General features: G+C 38.5%; 4 protein-coding genes across 4 annotated transcripts; 2 read left to right on the top strand and 2 right to left on the bottom strand.

The window, feature by feature from the left end:
• Positions 1 to 241: 241 nt before the first annotated feature.
• On the top strand, positions 242 to 11,428 carry GCK72_014342 (uncharacterized protein; the record flags this gene model as incomplete). The annotated part of the gene is made up of 20 exons (XM_053730248.1): positions 242 to 407; positions 462 to 597; positions 643 to 742; positions 789 to 1,107; positions 1,154 to 1,430; positions 2,031 to 2,161; positions 2,261 to 2,598; positions 2,644 to 2,793; positions 6,287 to 6,475; positions 6,761 to 6,934; positions 6,983 to 7,138; positions 7,186 to 7,321; positions 7,377 to 7,687; positions 7,740 to 7,908; positions 8,201 to 8,260; positions 8,443 to 8,533; positions 8,817 to 9,054; positions 9,847 to 9,924; positions 9,976 to 10,101; positions 11,111 to 11,428. The coding sequence occupies 20 exons, from the start codon at positions 242 to 244 to the stop codon at positions 11,426 to 11,428; spliced, it is 3,663 nt and encodes a 1,220-aa protein (XP_053585020.1).
• Positions 11,429 to 12,161: 733 nt separating this feature from the next.
• GCK72_014341 (uncharacterized protein) lies at positions 12,162 to 13,093 on the bottom strand (the record flags this gene model as incomplete). Its single annotated transcript, XM_003102651.2, has 4 exons — positions 12,162 to 12,327; positions 12,395 to 12,608; positions 12,659 to 12,958; positions 13,015 to 13,093. The coding sequence occupies 4 exons, from the start codon at positions 13,091 to 13,093 to the stop codon at positions 12,162 to 12,164; spliced, it is 759 nt and encodes a 252-aa protein (XP_003102699.2).
• Positions 13,094 to 15,632: 2,539 nt separating this feature from the next.
• Positions 15,633 to 18,044, top strand: GCK72_014340 (uncharacterized protein; the record flags this gene model as incomplete). Its single annotated transcript, XM_053730247.1, has 5 exons — positions 15,633 to 15,779; positions 16,103 to 16,261; positions 16,311 to 17,635; positions 17,685 to 17,784; positions 17,856 to 18,044. 5 exons carry the CDS (start codon positions 15,633 to 15,635, stop codon positions 18,042 to 18,044), a joined length of 1,920 nt encoding a protein of 639 aa, XP_053585019.1.
• Positions 18,045 to 18,546: 502 nt separating this feature from the next.
• Positions 18,547 to 19,314, bottom strand: GCK72_014339 (uncharacterized protein; the record flags this gene model as incomplete). The annotated part of the gene is made up of 3 exons (XM_003102675.2): positions 18,547 to 18,650; positions 18,695 to 18,938; positions 18,982 to 19,314. The coding sequence occupies 3 exons, from the start codon at positions 19,312 to 19,314 to the stop codon at positions 18,547 to 18,549; spliced, it is 681 nt and encodes a 226-aa protein (XP_003102723.2).
• Between the last annotated feature and the right edge of the window lie 2,589 nt (positions 19,315 to 21,903).

Here is a 21,903-nt window from a genome sequence, read left to right as displayed (position 1 = left end):
ACGTTGTTAAATTTCATTTTATCTTGGGAGGAACTTATCTCTCATACATCAATCAATCATTGTCACCGATAAATCTGATTACAAGTGAACGGTAGATATGATCTTAGCGGAAGCAGTCTTTCAATTTCTTTGAGCTGCCGACCGATAATTGGAGGTCAGAGAAGATTATCTAAGTACGCACGGTATTAACTTCAAGGACAAATCGCGTCGTTTGACTTTGCGATTACCCAACAGATTTCAGATGTCATCATCAGCTGGTGGCCCTGCTCTACTCAAAAGGCGTTCAGCCAAGCCACTCACTGGAAACCTACGACTACGGAGGCTCACAAAAGCATATCTTGAACCTCTAGATGACAACAAAGAATTATCACCAACAGTGGTTAAAATCGATCAAATATATGATTTGAGTACGTGGCAAAATCGTTAGAAATCTTCCAAGAAACCAGAATAAAATATTTCAGCGCAAGAACTGATAGTACAATGTCAGAGTGTAACAAGTGGATTATTTCCGAGATACTCAAAAGATCGAGATGTTGGCTATGTGAAAGACAGTATTTACTGTGCAATGGCTTGTTGGGCATGCTCCGTAGCATATAAGTGAGCCAAATAGTTTTTCTAATTGAATGTGAAAAACATTTTCAGAAGACTGGATGATGATCGGGGACGTCAGACAGAATTGAGGCAAACTGCAGTGAAAACTATGCGAGGAATTCTGTTTTCTTGGATGCAGCAAAGCAGCAATGTAAAAAAAAACATTCTGCCTTCTCGATTTCATTTTTTGATTACAGTTGGATTCTTTCAAATCTCAAAATTCGTCGGAGTTCGCACTCCATGCTCGATTTGATCTTTCGTCCGGAATGTGTCTCGTAACTCCCAACGATTCTCATTATGGACATCTTCAAATGGATCTTGTTGCTCTATATTTACTCACTTTGGTTCAAATGATTTCTGCTGGTGTTAAAGTAATTTACACTCATCACGAAGTTAATTTCATCCAAAATCTCGTGTTCTACATCGAACGTACCTACCGTACACCTGATTTTGGAATGTGGGAAAGAGGAACACGGTACAATAATGGAAAACCAGAATTGCATGCTAGTAGTTTAGGTATACGATAATACATTTTGTCTGAAAGGAAACTAATAATGTTCAGGTACTGTGAAAGCCGCATTGGAAGCTATAAATGGATTCAATTTGTACGGAAGTACTGGAACTTCTGCTTCAGTCATTTACGTGGATATTGATGGTCACAATCGTAATCGAACTACTTTTGAAACGATTCTTCCACGTGAAAGTAACTCTAAAAATACTGATGCTGCTTTACTCTTGACTGTTGGATGGCCTGCTTTCGCCACTCATGATGAGACACTCTTTGAAAAAACGATGAAAAAGTGTGTTAGAAGACTGGAAGGAAGATTCGGACTGCGAAGGTAACTAAGTTTAACCCTTATTTCCACATTGCGTTGAGCTAATAACTGGCTATCATCACCTCCATCATTCTCATTCCATAAAAAAACTGAAGGTTTTCAAGATGGTTATCTTTTCCCGTTAGTTATAGTGATTCTCCAGGTACTCTGCACATTTTCTCATAAATCAAATGCCCTTCCCTCCTTTTGCAATGCGATAAAATCGAACGAATACGATGATGGTGGTGACCCTCGGTACCATCTCTTCTCGTGTCGTCTCGCTCCTCTTTACTTTCCGTGCGCATTTCGCTTTTTGCTGCACAATTTGCACACTCATACACAATTCAAAGCGATTTGCATGTGAATAGAGAAAGAGACACTGTATCTATTCTTTCATTGTTATCAATCGATTGATGTGTTGGAGACAGGACACAAATTGAGATGATGATGGGAAAGTAGTGTGTACGAGAGAGATACGATAGAAAAATGACCGTTATAATGCAAATCGGGGCCGAGAATTGACGAGAGAGAACTGATAACAATCGATGTACAGTGATAGTGGAATGAGAAGAAAATTCGAAACGAAACTGATAGTGACATAGAATCCCCGAATTTTTTTTGCAGATTTCATCGAGATGGATATCGAACCGAGTTGGAAGATAACAGCAAAAGTTTCTATGATGAACACGAAACTGCTCAATTTCAAAGCGTCGAATCGCAGTTTCCAATATTTTTGGCTTGCATCTCACTAACTGGTATGAAAAATCAGAATGAAAGTTCAGAAAACGGGATACTGTAACTATTAGAAAGCAGACGTTCATTTAGACGAGTGAAGACTTTAAAACTTTTTTCAGCATACATTCGGGCAAATCAAGAGTATGGTGACATCTATTTCAAAAAACTTCAAAAGTGTCTCGTGGCTGATGACTCTGTGCCAGGCGGATACATTGTTCCTGAATGTTATTGCGTTGATGAGTTCCTGATGGACAAAGAACGATCTCAGCCAAACTCGACTGAACTCTATGCGTTAAGCCATCAAGAGTTCGGGCATCATTTGTGGAGTAATGCTATTTATATCATTCTGATGCTCAAAAGAGAAGGACTCATTCATTCTGGAGACATAGATCCAATCAATCGTCATCTTCCTGCCAGTCAACGTCCGAAGATGTTCAATCGCCACTCTGCTTTTCAGGTTTTTTCATGTTTAAGACGAATCTTCAAAAGTTATTAGTTTCAGGGAAGTATGGAAGGAGATCCGGTTGTACAGGTGGCACTCATATCGGAGTCTTCTCGTCTTCAAATGATGTTATCCACTTATGGAATCACAACACAAACACCTCACGAAGTGGAACCGGTTCAAATATGGCCAAGTTGGAGGATGGTCAAAGTAGGTTCACTTTCAGACCTGATATCCTTGTTCAGTATGAAATGATTTGTATGATTAGTGAATCTTGATGTGACTGCTGAAGAATATTTGAAGGTCATTTCAACTTCCTCCATGACGTCTCCATAAATCACCCTATATGTCTCCCTATCAAGAAACTAAATCTCTTGGTAGCTTTTGTTGGCGAATTAATTAATTCACTGATTATCCCCTCGGTCTTCAGTGTAATTGAAATTTGTGCAAATGCTCTTTCCTCGCAATCGCTTTGCAATGTGTCAGTTGTCACCTATTTCGTCTTTTGTCTCTTTCAATCGGCTACTCTCTATGCTCGTTTCTCAACCCAACAAACACAAATTTCGCTGTCTATCACCACTACTACTAACACACGGAAAGATATGATAAGGTAGACCAAGCAAGAAGACACAGAAAGAAGAGTGAAACAAGGCGCCCGATGCATAGTTTTGTACGTTTCATGTACATATTGTCTACACGACTAACCAATCGTTGACGAACCGACCGATAGATACAGATAGATAGACACACATACTGCATTGGACCCTTTTGGTTGGCTGAAGCGGCCGAGAAGGCGCGCGGTATGCGTACTTATTTGGTGACGACGGTAGTGGTGATGGTAGTAGTACGGAGCGCTCGCTCGCTCACAAATTGTAAACACATATATAGTGCGTGTGTATGTTTGAACTAGCCGGTTGAGGCGCCGACGGGACGATTCTCTACACGAAACTGTTCGAACTGAGTCATTAGTCTTTGCCAAGCCACGAATCATAATTGGAGCATTTGGGCAACAAATGGATATTCGGGTTTTCATCTAGACGCGAGTGCTTTTATGAAATCGCAGTTCGTTCAACAGTCTTCACAATCTCAAAGGAAACAACGATAACTACTGTTGGATGAGGGAAAGATATGATCTGCTTTCAGAAATGAGCTCAGTTCACCACATTTACGTACAGTTCTTACTGATTAGATTCATTTTTGGTTGCCCTCTCACCACAACTCCGGGTGTCCAATTTTAATGATAAAACATGGATTCTATAAACTTCTTTGGTTCAGAGTTATATTCTCCGTCAAGACATAGAAAAGTATGCGACCTTATTTGACTTCCTGATCAGTAACCCGGAATCTTTATCATAACTACACAACCTTTTCGGGCATGGAACCATCAGCTACACGTGGACAATCAATATCGTTGAAAAGATGGGTGGAGCCCTACAAACAAGCACCGCCTCTCGCTCTCAATCTATCGTTAGAGAGAAGAGACGATAGAGATAAAAAGAAGCGAACCGAGAGCGACCGCGATGCCGTATAAATAGGCCGGGTCAGAGAACAGTGCCCGCATTCCATCACCACTTCTCTCTCGCTCCGCTTACCTTCCTTCCCCAATCTTTCCGTCTCCCACTCGGCCGTCCAATCGCCCTCTCCTCCTCGTCCCAGCCCTTCCTTCAGTACTTCTATTCATCCGTTCTGTTGTATTCCTACCGGATACACTACTGTCCTCTGAGGCGAATGGACGACCTGGGCTGACCTACTTCACCTCAACAGCCGTCAACCTATTCAACTGTCTAGTACTCACTCAGACCTTACCCCGTTTGATGCTCGCCATATCCATTGCCCTACTATTCGCATCTCATCACTTCCTCCAGTAATATAAGGATGAGATCGTTCAGTACGGCAATGGAAAGAGCTATATAACGAATATTTGACCTGATTCAGAAGATTGGGGATTTGTTAGGCAAACTATTAGCCCATATCTTTGAGCGTTCGCCTTTTTCGCCGCTCACTCACTCTTTGCAGAACAAACACGTGTGAGCACACTACTGCACACACAGGCTTTGCAATGTGCACTAAACGATTGATGAGGAGGTCTGGGCCGCAAGAGAGGAAACGATGACGCAAACGTCGGTTCTTCGTGCCGTATATCAAACGAATAGTTGTAGTAGAGAAAAGAGAGGAAGATAAGAATCGATTGAAGGACAACTGTCTTCATCTCATCTTCTTCTTCTCATCCATCTTTTTAGTTTTCTACAAATTTTACCTCTTCTCTCTCTCACTCGGGGGGTTGATTGCTATCGTACAAAACAGTCGAGGACATCCAAGATTGATGAGAATTCAGAAGGACATTGGAATGGCAAGGACACGCAAAAAGGAATCACTGTTTCAATTAATATCATGTTATATCGATTCTGACAGATTGATTTCACTGATTTTGGATACATTATCAAACACGTTATTTTTAGAATTTGTAATTTACAGATCTAAAACACGGAACGAATGAATTTTATACTCTCTGATATGAATATATATTAGGATGGGAGCAGATAAGAACAGTTTCCGGTCAGAAATATTTTCCTTTTAGATACGGTATATTACACAGTATATAATTGACACGTTTTGAACGAGCATACGGCTTCCTCCGACACACAGTACCCTGCACAAGGAACAAGCTCGCAAAAAACGCGAAACGCGCACAGCTTTCAAAATTTCTACCTCTGTCTGCGTATCTCTCGTTCGCACACTCTCTCGCTTAGTGATTATAGAAATCAGGATAGTTTTGCGATTTTCTGACATTTTCAGCATTATTCCACATCAGAAAGTCATAAAAATCAAAAAACTGTTCCTCTTGAGAATCGGCGATTAGCAAAAATCAGATTTTTAGAATTTTCGAAAAATTAAAAAATTTGCAAAATCAGAGGATTTATACAATTTTTTCTTCATTTTATGGTTTGTTTCTGTTCAGAAACCTAGTTCCGACTTCGAAAATTGAAAATACAGCAGAAATAATACCGAAAAACTCGGTTTCTTCGGCGCCGCTGGAATTCTGATTTTCCATAAAACTGGGAATAGCACCACGAATACTCAATATTAGAGTATGAAAATTCACAAAATTATACAAAAAGTCTCCGTCTACACGAAATGGATATGCATTCTTCGAACCAATTTCGGCAAATCGAGATATTCAAGCTTTTATGTGCCCGACTCAGTAAAATTTTGCCTTTTCTGTTGAGTATTACTGTAGACAATGCAAACGTGCCCTACGGCTAATTTTCGTTTTTTTGATTGCGCGTTCCCCGTGCAGGGTGCTGTGCGACAGTGTTATTGAAACTTGCAACCTGAACCAGAATTCTCTGAAAGCATCTTCTTCCGTTGGTCAACTGGCTTCTTTTCATGGTCGTTTGAATCAAAAGTTTACGCACATCAACAATCGTTTAAAAAGAAAACGGCGGCGATTCTCGAGAGAGAAAAAGAGAATCTACCGAAGGGGAATGAAGAAAATGACCTAGTTTACCACTCTCTTTTCTTCATGTAGCCGCATGCGACGGTTCGAGACGTTTTTCGAATTGATATTGGGCCTGGGGGAAGTTGAGGATAGAAAACAATGAGATATATGAAATTCGAACCTACTAATACGGTTATATAAACAATCAGATAATGTTTCTGAACCATCCTCATAGAATGTAAAACATTGGAACAATTTTTTCAGGTGTTCGAATGTTTGGGACGAGACAAAAAGATGAATCTGTCTGGACGGCCACAACGCCCATTTGGTCCATTGAGTACTTCAAAGGTTTTTCGAGTATTCGGTGATACTGTACTTTGTTATCCTCTTCTTTTTGAAGTCAAAGATTTTTATGTCAGTTCGGATCCTGCAGTACTCATTGATGATATCAAAGTAAGTTCGTAATACCCAAATTCTGGTCATAAATAGAAAATGCATTCGAATGAGTTGAATACTGTCTCAAATACTATTCACACTACCGGTACAGTAGAATAATGGGGATTAGCCGCCTATATATCTGAAGGACGTCATGCTGACATCCTGGTACACACCTACTAGTACTTAATATGTAGTAGTACAATGGATTTATGGCACCTACACATTTAATTATGTACATATTGTGATACACACTTTGAAACTCATTATGATCTGAGAGTAAAACATATCAATTTCGTTCAGAGAGATATTGAATTCGTTGCGAGAAGATGGAAGTTGGCGGGACGACCAACAATGTGTGTTGTGTTGAGAGAAGAAAATGTAGCTGGAGAATACTTTGATCACATTTTGGACCTTCTTGTTCAGTTGAAAAACGGTCATATCAATGGAATACGTGTCAGATTGGGAAGAGTTCATGTTCGTTCTACATTTAGATTCTGATTTAAGGTTTAATTTTAATTCTAGCAACTCCTCAATTCGTGCTGTATTGAGCATATTGATTTCGCCAATTCGGATGATCTAGAATTTGATATTGACATAATGGAAGAAACTCATGACAACTCTGCAATTTTCTCCAGATTGAGCTTGAAAGAAGGTATCGACGATGAAATGACTCATGAAGTACAGTTTGTGATCGATATTAACTTGTAAATGTTTGAGTTTTTCAGAAGGATGTCACTCCGAAAACCGACCATGAGTTATATCAAATAATTGAGAAAGATGATATGGAACGTCCAAGATTATTGGCATTCGCCATCTGGATTCTGTGGTCAAGAACCCATTCCGACTTGCTGGTACACAATTGTTAGTTTTTACCTCATTTGGACTCAGGTTATCATCAAAATGTTCATATTTTCAGACACACTAAAAGAACGCCTAGAAAAAGTTTACCGTCGTTCCTGTCAACTTCGTCTCTGGTGGTTGGTTCGATACTGTGCTGGACGTCTTCATAAAGCAATGAACTCTCTTGCTCCTGCCATCACGAATATGCTTGTTCGTGGAAAACAAATTACTCTCGGAGTTCGTAATCGCCCTGGTGCTCGTGAAGAAATCATTGTTCGGCCAATTGCACCAAGTGATTTGAATCGACTACTGTTCGAGTGTTGTCCTCCTGATGAACCACAAACCGCAGTTTTTCATCAAGAATTGATTATAGCTTGCTCCGATCTGGTAAACATTTGAGAGACAAAATGCATATTTCTAAACAAAATTATTCTTACAGATGTCTCATAATCCTCAAGTCTTCGAAGGTGTTCTCACAATTCGTCTTTCTTGGCTTTCAGATGCGATCAGTATGCTTCTGAACTACGTCAGAGCAACTGGTGCGTTGAAGATCCCAGGGATAATCACAGGAACACCACCAACACCTGGTACTACTGGAATACCTACAGGTACAGAAAATTAAGTAATTGTTTCAACTGTTACTTAAACGATCAAAACCTGTGAAAATGCACGTAAATTCACTTTTTCTCTATCTTGGCCTCAGACTTCAAAACATCATTCCACATCAATATTCAAACTTTTTCCAACTGTTAGGTGCCCAATTTGTTGAACTCGAAGTTCATCAACCATCTTTTCAGTTCCCAAAGTTCATAGTACTCCTTTTTCTGAGTTTGGAATAATTAATTCTCAATGTTTCTGCATCACTCAATCTGCTCACTAAGTTCTGTTCTCTTTTTCCAGAATTGGACTTTATTCGGAAACTGATTCGTACCAAATACCGCCGCGAAAAAATCATTGAGGGTAATTGAACGTGTAGCTTTTCTGAATGAAACAAATGAACCATTAAAATGTGTGATGTGGCTTTGCCTCTAAAACTGATCATTTTTGTGTCGTTGTAAATATATGTTATCCTTTAGATAACAACCTATGTTGCATGTGTGATATCCTCCCGAAATTCTACTTTTCCAAGTTAATTTTTTCAGAATTCAAGAAGAGTTGCATCTACGATCTATCTCCAACTGTTGTGAAGGATGTAGTAACTGCTCTGATGACAAGAACTAATTGGCATTTGCTGTGAGTATTCAAATCCCTTCTGAAGTTGTTATGATACACATTACGAGAAAAAGAAAAGGAAAAACGTAGGCACAGCAATACAATTTCGGTTGGGTTCTGATTAGAAAGATGATTCATTTATGTTTTTCATTCCTTTCGTACACAAAGTGATACTGAAAAAAGTGTGTGGGCAATTGAAGAAATGTGAATCATTGTAAAGAGCTTTTGAAAGTTTGGTTACACTATCGTTTGAAAGTTCATTGTTATGATGAAGACGGATTCAAATGTCAATGATAAATTTCAGCTCTTCTCATCAAACTCGTCGTCTGAATGGAGCACTGAATCGAATGCCTGTGAACTTCTACGATCGTGTTTGGACAATTCTAGAGCGGTCAAAACATGGAATCATAATTGCCGACCAATTCCTTCCTCAACAACCGACCTTAAGCGATATGACACGATTCGAACTGACATTTTCCTATAAAATTGAGGCGATGCTTAGTAGAATCTCGCATCCAGAGTATAGACAGTTGTTAGTTGAGGTAGGATATCGTGGAATTCGTCTTTAAGAATTTCATTTTTGGTTCTATTATGTGTGCCTTGCACTGTTTGAAGACTAATACCGATCAAAGGTTGTCCGTAATCTAAGAGGATTGGCCAATTAGTCTCGTTGAGGAATGATCTCAGCTGACCCATTCCTTGTGATCTGATTCGAATTTCCTGAAGAAACAACATAATTTTTAGAAATCTTTATCTTACTTCGAATGAGTTTCGAAGTTTGATCTCATTCGTCATTGCAATTTTATTTTAGGAAATGATCTTAAAAGTATGCCCATTTTGAAACATTAGTGTCTTCAAGAAAAAATTATTTAGACTTTTTCGATTTGGCCCCGAGGAGAATGTGAGATTCCTCTCTTTTTCTCCATCCCACCACTTACTAACGATTATCTACGTAACTGAGCTCTTGATAGATCGAGAGCTCAACGGAAGGGATAATAAGCAAAAACATTCCGAAAAAACAAGTGAGAAATAGTTTCTAATCCGCTCTTCGAAGCGCTCAATCTCTCACCTGATGACTCGTCAGTGTTGGGCACTAATATGTTTATTAGGAAAAAGAGATCCCCCAGACGGGTGAAATCAGTGACGACACACGTTTTTATGATGGGATGGTGAGAATGGTTCTAGGAATTAGACGAGCTATTAGTTTGTTGTCGAAAAAATATGTAGACGTACAATAGATAGCATATTGATCATACTAGTTGAAGGTTCAAATCAATGTTAAGAAGAACTGTAACGATGATATCAAGAAATCAATATATTGATTATTATTGCAGCTTCTGTCCATAATTGCAACCATTTTGGAAAGAAATCCGGAAATCGCCTTCACTCAATCACGGATTGATTGTGATAGTGTAAGAAAGATTAACCATTTGCTTTTCAAAAATCCCCATTTTCTTGTTTAGCTGATCAAAAAAGGATTCGCAATGTTCGCAGCAGAGGAGGGCATCAAGGATCTAAACGATTTGACACCATTTTATCAGCTCGAAGGACAAGCTCTATCCACCTCCACTGCCACATTCTTGACAAAGGTAAATGTTGGTCGTCGGGATTGAAAGGACGAGGATTAGTAGAAGTTTTCTTCCTGGGATAATGATAATTAAAAATATGATGTCAGATCTTTTGATAGAGAGATTAGCAGGTGGGAGCTGATGGCGGAAGAAATTGAAAAAAGACGGGCTTCCCGAATGACAAAGAGAAAAACCAATTGAAATGTCAGATGATGATGTGTGTAGGAAAATTATTGGCAGATTAAGGATTTCGGGATACCACGAAGTGGTTGAAATGGACTTTTCGAGTAAAACGTACTTTGGAAAGAATTTTACAGTTCAACTATAATGCTCAAATTTTACAATTATAAATAAATTTTAATGAGATGACCGTATCCCATTAAGGGTTTTCTGAATTCTTAATCAAATACGATAGAACTTTCAACCGAAGTTCTCTCTTTTCGTGTTTGTATTTCTTGATCATTCAGTATTTTTTCTGGGAAAAACCCAGATTGTGTTTTCTTTCATATTTTGCTATTCAATTCTACATGCCACATGTCTCACTCATCAAATAAAAAACAACAGGAACGATCAAATCTCGTCATTTTATCTTGCTTTTTGTCTGTGAATTTCAAGATTAGGAACCACCTTAACACAATATTTATGAATTCATGTGTTTTTTTTCGAACACTTCGAACCGACATCACTCGTTTTTTTCTAATACTTCATGGAAAATGGGGATAAGACCAATGAGTCAAAAGTGTGTTGCAAACCGGCAAGTGGACTGATAGAATATGTAGAATAGCCCTCAAAAAAAGATTCCAGATTTAGATATTCTAATAAAGGGATTGATCTCATTTTCTTCTGATAAGTTCATTTTTTATTAAGAGCTCGGGACGAGCGAATCATTCGCCAATAAAATGGATTAATGGGCTCTTTGAGAATCTTCGAGAGTCTCATTTCATTGAATAAAAGTCAAAGTATAAAGGCGATGGATAACATTAAATACTGGTCGAGATTATTGCTTTCTCAACTTTTCAATTGATTTCAGGCGGTCGTGGAGTTCATTTTGGCTGGACGTCACTTCTCACAAGTCATCAACATTTTTGGCGAAGGAACTCCCGAAGACAGAACGCTGCCAAGCCAAATTCATCGTGGAAAAATGCCGAAAATTTTATACACTGGACGCGCGAGTAGTGAAAATAAGAAACGTCACATCGGAGGAAATCATCATCAACCACATTTACATCTTCCAACGCCTACAACACTCGGTCCGTCATCTGGAACAATAACTCCAGGAGCTGTCACTCCTGGACCATTAACATCCAATTCCGCTTCAGGAAACGACGAAAGTTGTCGACTTCAATAATCAAAGGTTATTTTTTGTTAAGATTTCGCTTGACTCGCCTACGACACTGCAGAACAAGTAAACGGATAATTGGGCCTTCTCGGATTATCCTGAAAAGATCAGCTTACGGATTATGACGTCCCCAAAGTCGGCACTCTGTGTCTGTTTTATGTGGCGCGTAGTCAAAAATTTCAGAAAAAGAAGTTCCAGACAAACTTTGATTGAAGCCTTTTGTTTTGAATTTCAGACATCTTCATGACACAGCGTCATCGTTCAACCATCGACTTCATCACATAATAACATGTAGAAAATATATAGCAAAGTTCAAATGAGTATATTTGCTTGCCATACCTTCTTTGTATGATTTTTTCAATGTTGCCATATTGTTTGAGAATACATTTCATTTCTTTTTATCTTCTTTTTTCATTTTCTTTATCAAATCTTCCCTGGTTTGCTAACCACAAACTGTATATCTGATTTCAAAGTATATCTATTCACAATTTATTCGAAAAAATAATGCATTACTCCAAATATATTCAAATATTGAAGGTGTCCATAATACCTGGTTACACCTTTCACAACTAGAGAAAAATACAAATAGGGATCTCATCAAAATAGATGTACAATAGACGGAGAGATAGAGTTAGTGAGACAAATAAAAGAGGTGTGAAGTTCAAGAAAAAGTCCCCATTGGGGAATACGGTGGGTTTGTCAGAGAAACGATCAACTGACAGTGAAACAAGAGCAGAAAAGCTCAAACGGAGAGAGACGGAGCAGAGATTCCGTTCAGAAAAGCGGGGAACAACATAGTTGGAGCGATTGGAACATTGATTGGGTCGAACGATTGCTGAGGTTGAAGCATGAGTGAGATGAGAGCAGGAGTGATGGCAGATGGATTTTGAAGAAGTTGGCCAATGAGACTGAGAATAGAAACAGTTAGTTGACCGTCTATTACATTCGGTAGTTGGGATACGGTAGTTTACTTACGTTGTTTTTATCAAGTTAGCCACTTGATCGATTCCGGCATTAGCCATTGTTTCGAGACCAATATCCATCTCTCCGTATGGAGACAACAATGGTGGTGATCCAGATGGAGTGCTGTTATTGGTGCTCGGTGGCGTTGAAATTACGCTGTCTCTGTCATCAGTAGTTGTTGTCATTATCGAGCTTCGACGAATCGAGGTTGTATAGGTTTGATGACCTGAAAAGAATTTGTTCAGTTAAACGAATGAGGGGATCTCGAGCTTTTACCATTTTTGTCATTCGTGTAGGTAACGAGAGTTCCATCCGACTCAACCAATTGTTCTTCATCGTTTCTGGCGACGATACGCAAGCGCATGTTTCCATTCTTTGAACGAAGAGCCTTGACCACTGCCATCGATTTGTCTGGTTGACGATGACGGAATCGACGGATCAGAGCATTAGCTCTCATGCTCATCACAGATGCGCAGGTTCCACAGGAGCAATCCTTGTATGGGCACACGCCAGCATGTCCTTTCAAGATCGCATACAATCCGTGACCTTCACACTTCCGACATGTCAGACGTTTCACTAGAAATGATGTAGGCGTTTAAAATTCCTGATGCAGGTGATAAACTTTAACTCACTGGCTTTCTTCTGAGCGGTAGTTGCAACGTCAACCAAAACGATCTCGGCGGTAGATTCGACTGGAACAATGACTTGCATCTTTAATGGGTAAAAAAGGGAGGAGGGATTTTGGAGTGAGAGAACGAGCACACGACAGATTTATGAAATGAGCTCCGAGCAGGAGTTATTCCTCTCTAAAAAGCTAAAGGGGCGGAGTCGGAGGTCTGAAAATGAGAAGGCTAGATGGGAGGAGCAAGAAGTGAAAAGAGGAGGAGAAAAATAGATTTTCGGTCATCCATATCCTCTCTCACTCTCTTCTTAGCTGAGATACATTTCAGGAGGATAACAGGATTAAATGTTAAATGATATGATGATGCGGTGGCAAATTATGGAAAAGATGGAGAAGCAAATGGTGTAGTGTAAAGGCTAATCGACTAATGAGTCAGGAAACCACAAAGGTTGGAGAATGAATTGGATTATATTAGAATGAATCTAGGAATTTAGACCAATAAAAAAGATGGAGGACTTATTAATGCCTAGATCAACAGTAAGGGCTTCCTTGGTTCAACATGTGACGTGAAAGGTTCAAGAGTTTGAGAATATTCTGAAATTATTCTGATGAATGCAGTCTAGATTTCACGTATTCCTCTCGCAACATATTTTTATGATGTATCTTCGCAAGATGTTCTGAAAGGGAAAAGTCATGTATGCTCGAGTTTTGCTCATTTGAATCGGACAATTCGTATAGTCAGATGGTATATACCTGTCTATCTCGAAACGCAGACTTCCTTGTTATTCTAATTTTCACTAATTGTTTTTACAGTAGTGAGACGTAGTAGAAAACAACGACTACCAGTTGCACATCTGGGATTATAAAAACTTCAATTGTTTTTCCCATAGCTACAAAAACTGTCTGCATTCCGAAGAGCTCGTGTCTCGATATTCTCGGTAAATAGTATGGTAATTGATAGTATTATTAGTTAGCCCACGAGTTGCTGCCCCGTGGTATCATTACGTAGAAAGAACAGAACTCAATACGAGAAGGATTCCAAGAAATACGTCGATTTCTTCCAATTCGAAGGTACCGAGATAGTAATTCAAACATCAGTTTCACCCGAAGGACCCTCTTTGTTTTCGGTAGTTACTTCCTGCTGATGTCCGTTTCGTCACGGTTAATCATGTCGTTTTTCTCAGCGATTTGACTCAAAGCTCAAGATTTTGAGTCTTATCTCCAAGCTGATCCTAACAATCCTGATCTTCCCAAAAGTTAGTTAAAATCCTATAATCGTGGTGCTGTCAAGATTCCTGGGACTGTGGTGAGCACTAAGAAGGATTAGATGGGATGTCACTGAAGTTTTTCAGGAGTCAAGAATTCAATATTCGAGTCTAATCTGTACTCGTGACAATTTCAAAAAAGAACCAAAATAGAAATGAAACCGTGTTCTACCGTATACCCCGCTCGAACAGACGACTGTGTTTCTACAGTATTCTGATTATGAAGCTCTCGAAGATTACTGTAAGAGCCGGATCTGATGTTCTGTCTCTTGGTTTCTCAGTGTTTATTCTTTAAACGAAGTTTACTTTTCTGAGTAACTTGTCATGTCTAGTTTCATCCGATTCGACGATTGTTTTATTCACCGCAGGCGACAAGACATCTACTACGAAATGAGGCCATTCGACAGTATCTTTCTTCTCTCTTTCTCCTCAAATTTCTTCGCATGTACAACATGACCACCGGGAGTATCACACTATCTCGATTCGTAGTTGTACACGTTCTCGCTCGCATTGAAATGTTGTATTCTATCGGATTCTATACACTACATATTCTACTTGGAATTTTCACATCACCATGTCACGCTGGGAGAAGAAAAAAACAAAAATCCTAGTGATACTCATCAATTCGTTTTGAAAAAGAGTGAGAATGGGGTGAATGAGTTGAAATTAGGTAGACATTCAATAGACGGAAAGTAGGCGAAACAAGAAAAGTTGAAAATGATGGAAACATTTTTAGAATGAAAACATCAAAAGTTGCTGAAACGAAAAAGCGGGGAGCCTTCGATGACTCACAATAATTTCATATGAAACGAAGAAAAAACGATCGCTTTTCTCCTTCCAGTTCACCCCCTATTTTCTCATTTTTCTATTTTTTACGGAATCATCCATTGTTCAATTGACACTCCCTCTCTGTACTGAATACATGCGTTCACGGACCTATTGATACGAAAATGTTCCACTGTTTGACCAGTTGAAACCAGAGAAAATTTGATATTGGGGGACAGTTGACTTGAAATCTTCATACAAATTACTGCGTAGTTTTCAGGCATTCTCTGTTATTTTCTCAATTGTAGGGATAATCTTGTTGCAAACGAAATCTATAAATTCGGAAAGGATCATTCGGACTTTAACCTTTCTTTTTTATCACACCATTCATAGAACAGAGTCTACTCTTTTTTGATCACACATCGATATTTTTCGCTTCATTCTTATCATCACTCATGCAAACAGTATACACATCACAAATAAAACATATAGAAACCAACTCGAAGAAAACTTTGGTCTTCTCGATTTCGATTACTTCAATTTTCTTCTTTTATTCAGTTTTCATTAATTTCAATTTACAATTAATTTCAGGGTAACCATGGTTCTGTTCTTGATCATCATAGTGATCATCATCGGCCTTCTTCTCTGGAAATGGTTGGATATTCGAAGTACTGATGAACTCACGAATATGCTGAAACAAGTTAGCAGTGGAAACGGACAACATGTGTTGTCGAATGCATTCCAGGTGCAATATGCTTTCACTTCTCTCTTTAATTTCTGACAAAACTTTCCTGAAATAAAAAACCATTTCTGGAACTGCAGCGTGAAAAACAGATTGAATGTAGGTTTTTGAGTGTATGCAACTTTTTTGAGTTTCAGTGAGGAAGTCTCGCAAATTTCGGGAAACAGGTGGAAAACTTTTGAATTTTTTAGTTCGCGTAGGATATAAAATTATGATTTCACACATTCAACATTTCAATATAAAAATCAGAAATAGAACAAACAAAAGTGTGAAAAGGTGAAATCAGATTTGTTTTAAAGGGGATTTTTTAATTGAGTCTTGTTCAGGTCGACGAGAAATCAAAGCGTCACGGAGGAGAGCTGGTTGCTTCTGTGCTCAAGGCACACGATGTTGAGGAAATTTTCGTTCTTTGTGGAGGACACATTTCCCCAATTCTCGTTGCTGCTGAGAAGCTTGGAATCAAAATTGTCGATACCAGACATGAGGTTGAACAATGAAAGGAAGAAGAGAACATTCAAAAAACGAAAATTTCAGGTGACTGCTGTCTTCGCTGCTGATGCGGTTGCTCGTCTTCGTCAATCAATTGGAGTTGCAGCCGTTACTGCTGGTCCAGGACTCACAAATACAATCACTGCTGTCAAAAATGCTCAGATGGCTGAAAGTCCATTGCTTCTTATTGGAGGAGCTGCTCCAACTTTGTTGAAAGGAAGAGGAGCACTTCAGGATATCGACCAAATGGTTCTGTTCCGTCCACTCTGTAAATACGTAGCTCGTGTTGAACGTCTCCGTGACATCGTCCCAACTGTTCGTGAGGCTATCAAAGCTGCAAAATCCGGATGTCCAGGACCAGTTTTCGTTGAATTCCCAGTTGATGTTCTTTATCCATACGAGCTCGTTGTGAAGGAGATTGGTTTCAATCCAAATGCTAAAGGATTCATTCAAAAAGCTCTCAACTTCTATCTTCGTTGCCACGTGTCTCGTCAGTTTGGTAATGCTTGGCTCCAACAAACAATTACACCACTTCCAACGAATGTCCCAATGCCAAAGAGTGAACAAATTCAAGAGATCGTTCAACTTGTTAAATCTGCCAAACGTCCAGTTCTTCTCATCGGAAGTCAGGCAACACTTCCACCAGTGAAACCATCAGATTTAGTGAAAGCAGTCGAAGCTCTTGGATGCCCTGTATTCCTCGGAGGAATGGCTCGTGGTCTTCTTGGAAAAGATCACCCGCTTCAAATGCGTCAAGTTAGAAAAGACGCTCTCAAGGATGCTGATTTGACGATTCTCGCTGGAACTGTCTGTGATTTCCGTTTGAGTTATGGAAGAACTCTCTCCAAGAAAAGCAAGATTGTCGCTTTGAACAGAAATTACAGTCAACTGACAAAGAACGAAAAAGCTTTCTGGAATTCTAATGTTTCTGTACAAGCTGATGTGGCTACTTCCCTCGTTCAAGTTGCAAATTCTCTCGGATCCAACCACAGCAAACCAACTGAATGGGTGAAAACACTCAGAGAAAAAGACGACGAGAAGGAAGCTGCAAATGCCAAGAAGATGGAACAGAAACTTTCAAATGGATTCCTTAATCCATTGAACTTTTTGAAAACATTAGATCAATCACTTCCTGATGATGCTATTCTTGTTGCTGATGGTGGCGATTTTGTTGGATCTGCAGCTTATATTGTTCGTCCACGTGGTCCACTTCAATGGCTTGATCCTGGAGCATTCGGTACCCTCGGAGTTGGTGGAGGCTTTGCTCTCGGTGCCAAAACAGTGTATCCAAAACGACCAGTTTATATCATTTGGGGTGATGGATCATGCGGATATTCACTGATGGAATATGACACATTTGCTAGACATAAGTGAGTGGAAAACAACGGGATCAAATAGTAATACATTACTTGATTTCAGACTACCTGTTATCGGAATCGTAGGAAATGATGCATGCTGGACTCAAATCGCACGAGAGCAAGTACCAATGTTCCAAAGCTCAGTCGCTGTTGATTTGGCTGTAAGTTGAACACATTCAACGATTCGAGTCGAACTTTTAATGCAACGGTATTTACAAACACGTTTTTACAGAGAACTCGTTACGATAATGTTGCCAAATCACTCGGATCATGGGGAGAAACAATTGATGAGACGAATGCTCATGATGCTCGAAAAGTTCTAGATGAAGCTCTTGCCGTGTGCCGTAGCGGAGAACAATCAGCTCTCGTCAATGTTCTCATCGGAAAAACTGATTTCAGAGAGGGATCCATCTCAGTTTAAATGTATTATTGTTATTAATGATTCTCGTATTTCCAGTCATTCCTTTTTCTATTCGTTCTTCACATATTTTTACGGTGTGCCAGATGTTTATCACATACGATTTCTAATAAATCATGCCTTTTGGATGTTCTACAGCTTTATATTGTTTATTCCTATTAGCTAGTGAATCACATGTTTTTACAGGATAATCTGTCTGGATCATTAAACGTCACAAACTACGAATAGTTGTCGTTTTGGAATTCATTTTGAGATACATTTTGTTAAAATTGAGGAATTTTTCCAGGGAGGGGAATTTAGAGAAAGAATCTTCATTAAAAAATGAAAAAAAGATGGGAACTATAGGAGTTCAGGAGCTGGAAGAACTAATTAGGCAGAAGAAAAAGGAATCCGAGAAAAAGGAATTCAAAAAATGTACATCAGAAAATACAATATTTCGGATTGTAAAAGTGTGTTCTCCAAAGAAATTGTAAGAAAAAAAGCAAAAATCCCTGGGACTTTATTTTTAAACATTCTGAGAAGAAAGATACAAATATTCTTCACGATGAGCCAGATGATATTGAATTGCAGCAACGAAATTTCGAATAACGTGGCGAGCCTGCTCATCGACTGAAAATTAAAAAGTTGAGGAGTGAAATGAAATGGAAAGATACCTCCAATTGATTTGATTGTTTCCATTGGTAATTGATTCATCAATTCCTCGTATAAATACTCCATTTGTGGAGACAAATTGGATGAATCTGTGTTCTCCACAATACTCAAAATGTGATTTTCGTATTCATCAAGAGCAGAATAAACTGGAGATTTCGTTGGCTTCGTTTTCTGTTTCGGCATTGGACAAAGTAAAAGAAGAGGGCATAACCCGGAACCTGCTTTATTTGTAAGCATGAAGATGAGCTAAAATTGTTTGAATTGGATTACTGTAGTCGTTTCAGAGTACCTCAAAAACAACAGCGCAGATGACATTCGGGAGGACTGGAATATGAATTCCTGCTCCCATTCCAAGAGAACATGCAGCAATTCCTAGTTGTTTCAGAAGACCTCCGCCAAGTGCTAATTTAAAAACTCCGCCGAGTAAAAACTGTAAAAGACTACAGACTGGACAGAGAATGTGTAATGGATTAAGATCTAGTTGCAATGGATCAACTGACAATGTTCTGTTCGATGCATCTTGATCAGATGGATTTGAATAAAGTACTTTAGATAAAACATCCGTTGGACTGGTTGCCAAGAAAAGAATAAGAACGAGTAGTGGTCGATGGTTGAGGAACATTTTGAGTTGCACCGAGGTTTTGTGGTCGGCAAATTCAATTTTTATACGGAGAAGATAAGAATGTTTTCAAGTTCAAATGTTTTTTGTTTTTCATTTTTATTATCAGTCTACAGAATAATAACTCAAAGGTTTATTACGAAGTCAATTTGATAGCAAAGTGTCAAAGATTGGAACTACAACTTCCTCAATTTTGAAGACATTACTGCGAGAGTTCAGGTACTCTCACTCGGGAAGGATATTGAGTCGATATAGGGTTACCTGTTGAGATAGAACATACAAAGACTGTTTTTCGGCTATATGACATGCTGAAGAAATGTCTATTCTTGACAAGAATGATTCTGAGGCGGGTTAGAGTCAACTTGAAATAGATATCGTGCTAATATTCAAATGAGAAATCCCGCTATCCGACTTCCACTAGCATACACATAATTACGATTGCAAACGTGAATCAGTTTTTAAAATGTGAGAATCTCATAGAAACTAAAAATTAACGTAAGCCACCCGATACCGTAATCTTTCTTTTTTCTTTTTTCGTTCCCTTCAACACGGCCTCCTGCAAAGGCCCTCTCAAAGTACTGCGCGCAGTGCATTGAGAGAGCCTCCGCTGGAGGCCGTGCTTCAGTTTTCTGAATTACATTTTCAATTAATGCACAACCATCTTCAATATCCCTTTGCTTTCTCCATAAGTCTGAGTTCCAAACTACTAGCCTAGTTAGACCAGTTTCAAAAACATAGTTTCGACGTCATTTTTGTTTACAACCTCAACATTTTTTTGAATTTTCCCATTGTTCGAAAACGGAAATAATTAGAAAAAAACGATGAAAGCTCGGTTTGAATAAACTTTTTATAACTTAAACAATTGTAAGATCACATATCAATCTCTGCGTACGACATCATGTCAATTCAATCCCTACATCAAAAAGAGATTAAGCAGTTTCTTTTTGTGTTGTGAGAGTGTAGAAGTCCAGTGGAAGTGATCACCTGCTTCCAGCCTTCCAACCTACATATTTGTTTACTTTTCCCAGTTTGAATTGATGTTTGAAAAGCGTATATTTATGGATTTTCCACTCTTTTTGAGATGTTTCATTTCAAGATTTCTATGTGATAGAGTCAATGAATATCGAATTAGACAACCAAAGAATAATTTCAAATTCATTCTCTCCGTAATCACTTGATCTCATTGAACTGAATGAGCTCCGTTTTAAGAAAAGTAAATCACATAGCGGTTCTAATCTCATCCACTTGATCAAACACACTTCAACATCAAAATTCATTTCAAAGAAATTTATTCTTTTCTTTTTTTCAGAAATATTCGAGTATGTTTTTTTCGAGTTGTAGCCTCTCTTCTGTGGGAATTTCCTTATTTTCACCTGAAAATTTCTCTAAAATTTTTATGATTTGTGTCCGAACACTGTAGGCTGTGTCGGATGAGAGGTGGAACTTTTTTGTTTTCAGGAAGTTACACCGAATTCCAAATTATGTTTTCGTCTGTTCCGATGTTCTTTTTCTAACTAATATAATATCTCTTCTTACCACTTATTTTTCTAATTTTTCTTCTGACTTTCTGTCCTGAATTACAGAATTTCTTCCTCTTCTTCTTCTGACTTCTTATCCTTCTTTCCTCGTTTCTCATCCACGTACTTCCTCATTTTTCGTGACACCTTTTCGTGACTTTCGTCAGAAAAAAAGAAAACTTGACTCATGTATTTTGAAATTATTTCAATAAATCCTTATTACATGTCTGATTTATTTCAGCTTTTTCTCTTATCTGAAAAATCGTCCGAATCAGAAAAACTCCTTTTGTTGCACCCAGATTCCTTCCAATTCGTTCGTTCTGTGTACTTGAGGATTATTCGTATGTTTCTAAATCAGGCTCCATCCTCCTCCGCCTCCGAATATAATTCCAATCAGAAATTCGTTTTGTTTGACGATTTCAGAACTCCCGAGAAGCCCTCATTCCAGTGACCTAAGTATTCATATGAATATAGCCAGACTATGCGATATTGACGTCACAAACAACCAAAAGTTGTTTTTATTCAGAGCCACAGACCATATTGTTTTTTTCGTTTAGGTCATCGTAATATTTTTATTTATTTATAAGTCGAGTACTTTCACGGATATTAAGAAAAAGTTCTAAATCAGAACAGAACTCAAAGAACAGAAAAAAGTGATCAAACCCCTGAATTAAACCACCAATTCTTGTTAGAACACCTTCTTTTTCTCCCCATCTTACTCACTCATTTCGTCTTTTTCTCTCTCCATTTTCTTCGTTTTCTTCATAAGCTTCTCAAGCAATCAGGTGGAAGCAAACCCTCAAAGAATATGCAGACGTTTTCTCCCTTTTTGCAAGCTTGTTTTCCGTTATCGACAAGAAATAAGTTCTTTGATGAAGGAAGGTCTTCAGATAGAAAATGTTCGATCTCGTAATGAGTACAAATATTAATTCTTTCAGCATTTTTTATTGGATTTTTCATGTATATAAACTAAAATGTTTGTACTCGTTTACACTTGATTTTTGACTTCTTTTCTCAGTTTATTCGCTCAAATATCAAGAAGACAAATATCTATTCGAGATAATCTTTGTGATCG

The sequence above is a fragment of the Caenorhabditis remanei genome, chromosome IV, assembly GCF_010183535.1.
Source record: "Caenorhabditis remanei strain PX506 chromosome IV, whole genome shotgun sequence".
Taxonomy (NCBI): Eukaryota; Metazoa; Nematoda; class Chromadorea; order Rhabditida; family Rhabditidae; genus Caenorhabditis; species Caenorhabditis remanei.
Note: the sequence above shows the minus strand (reverse complement) of the source record. Positions and strands in the feature narration are given on the sequence as shown.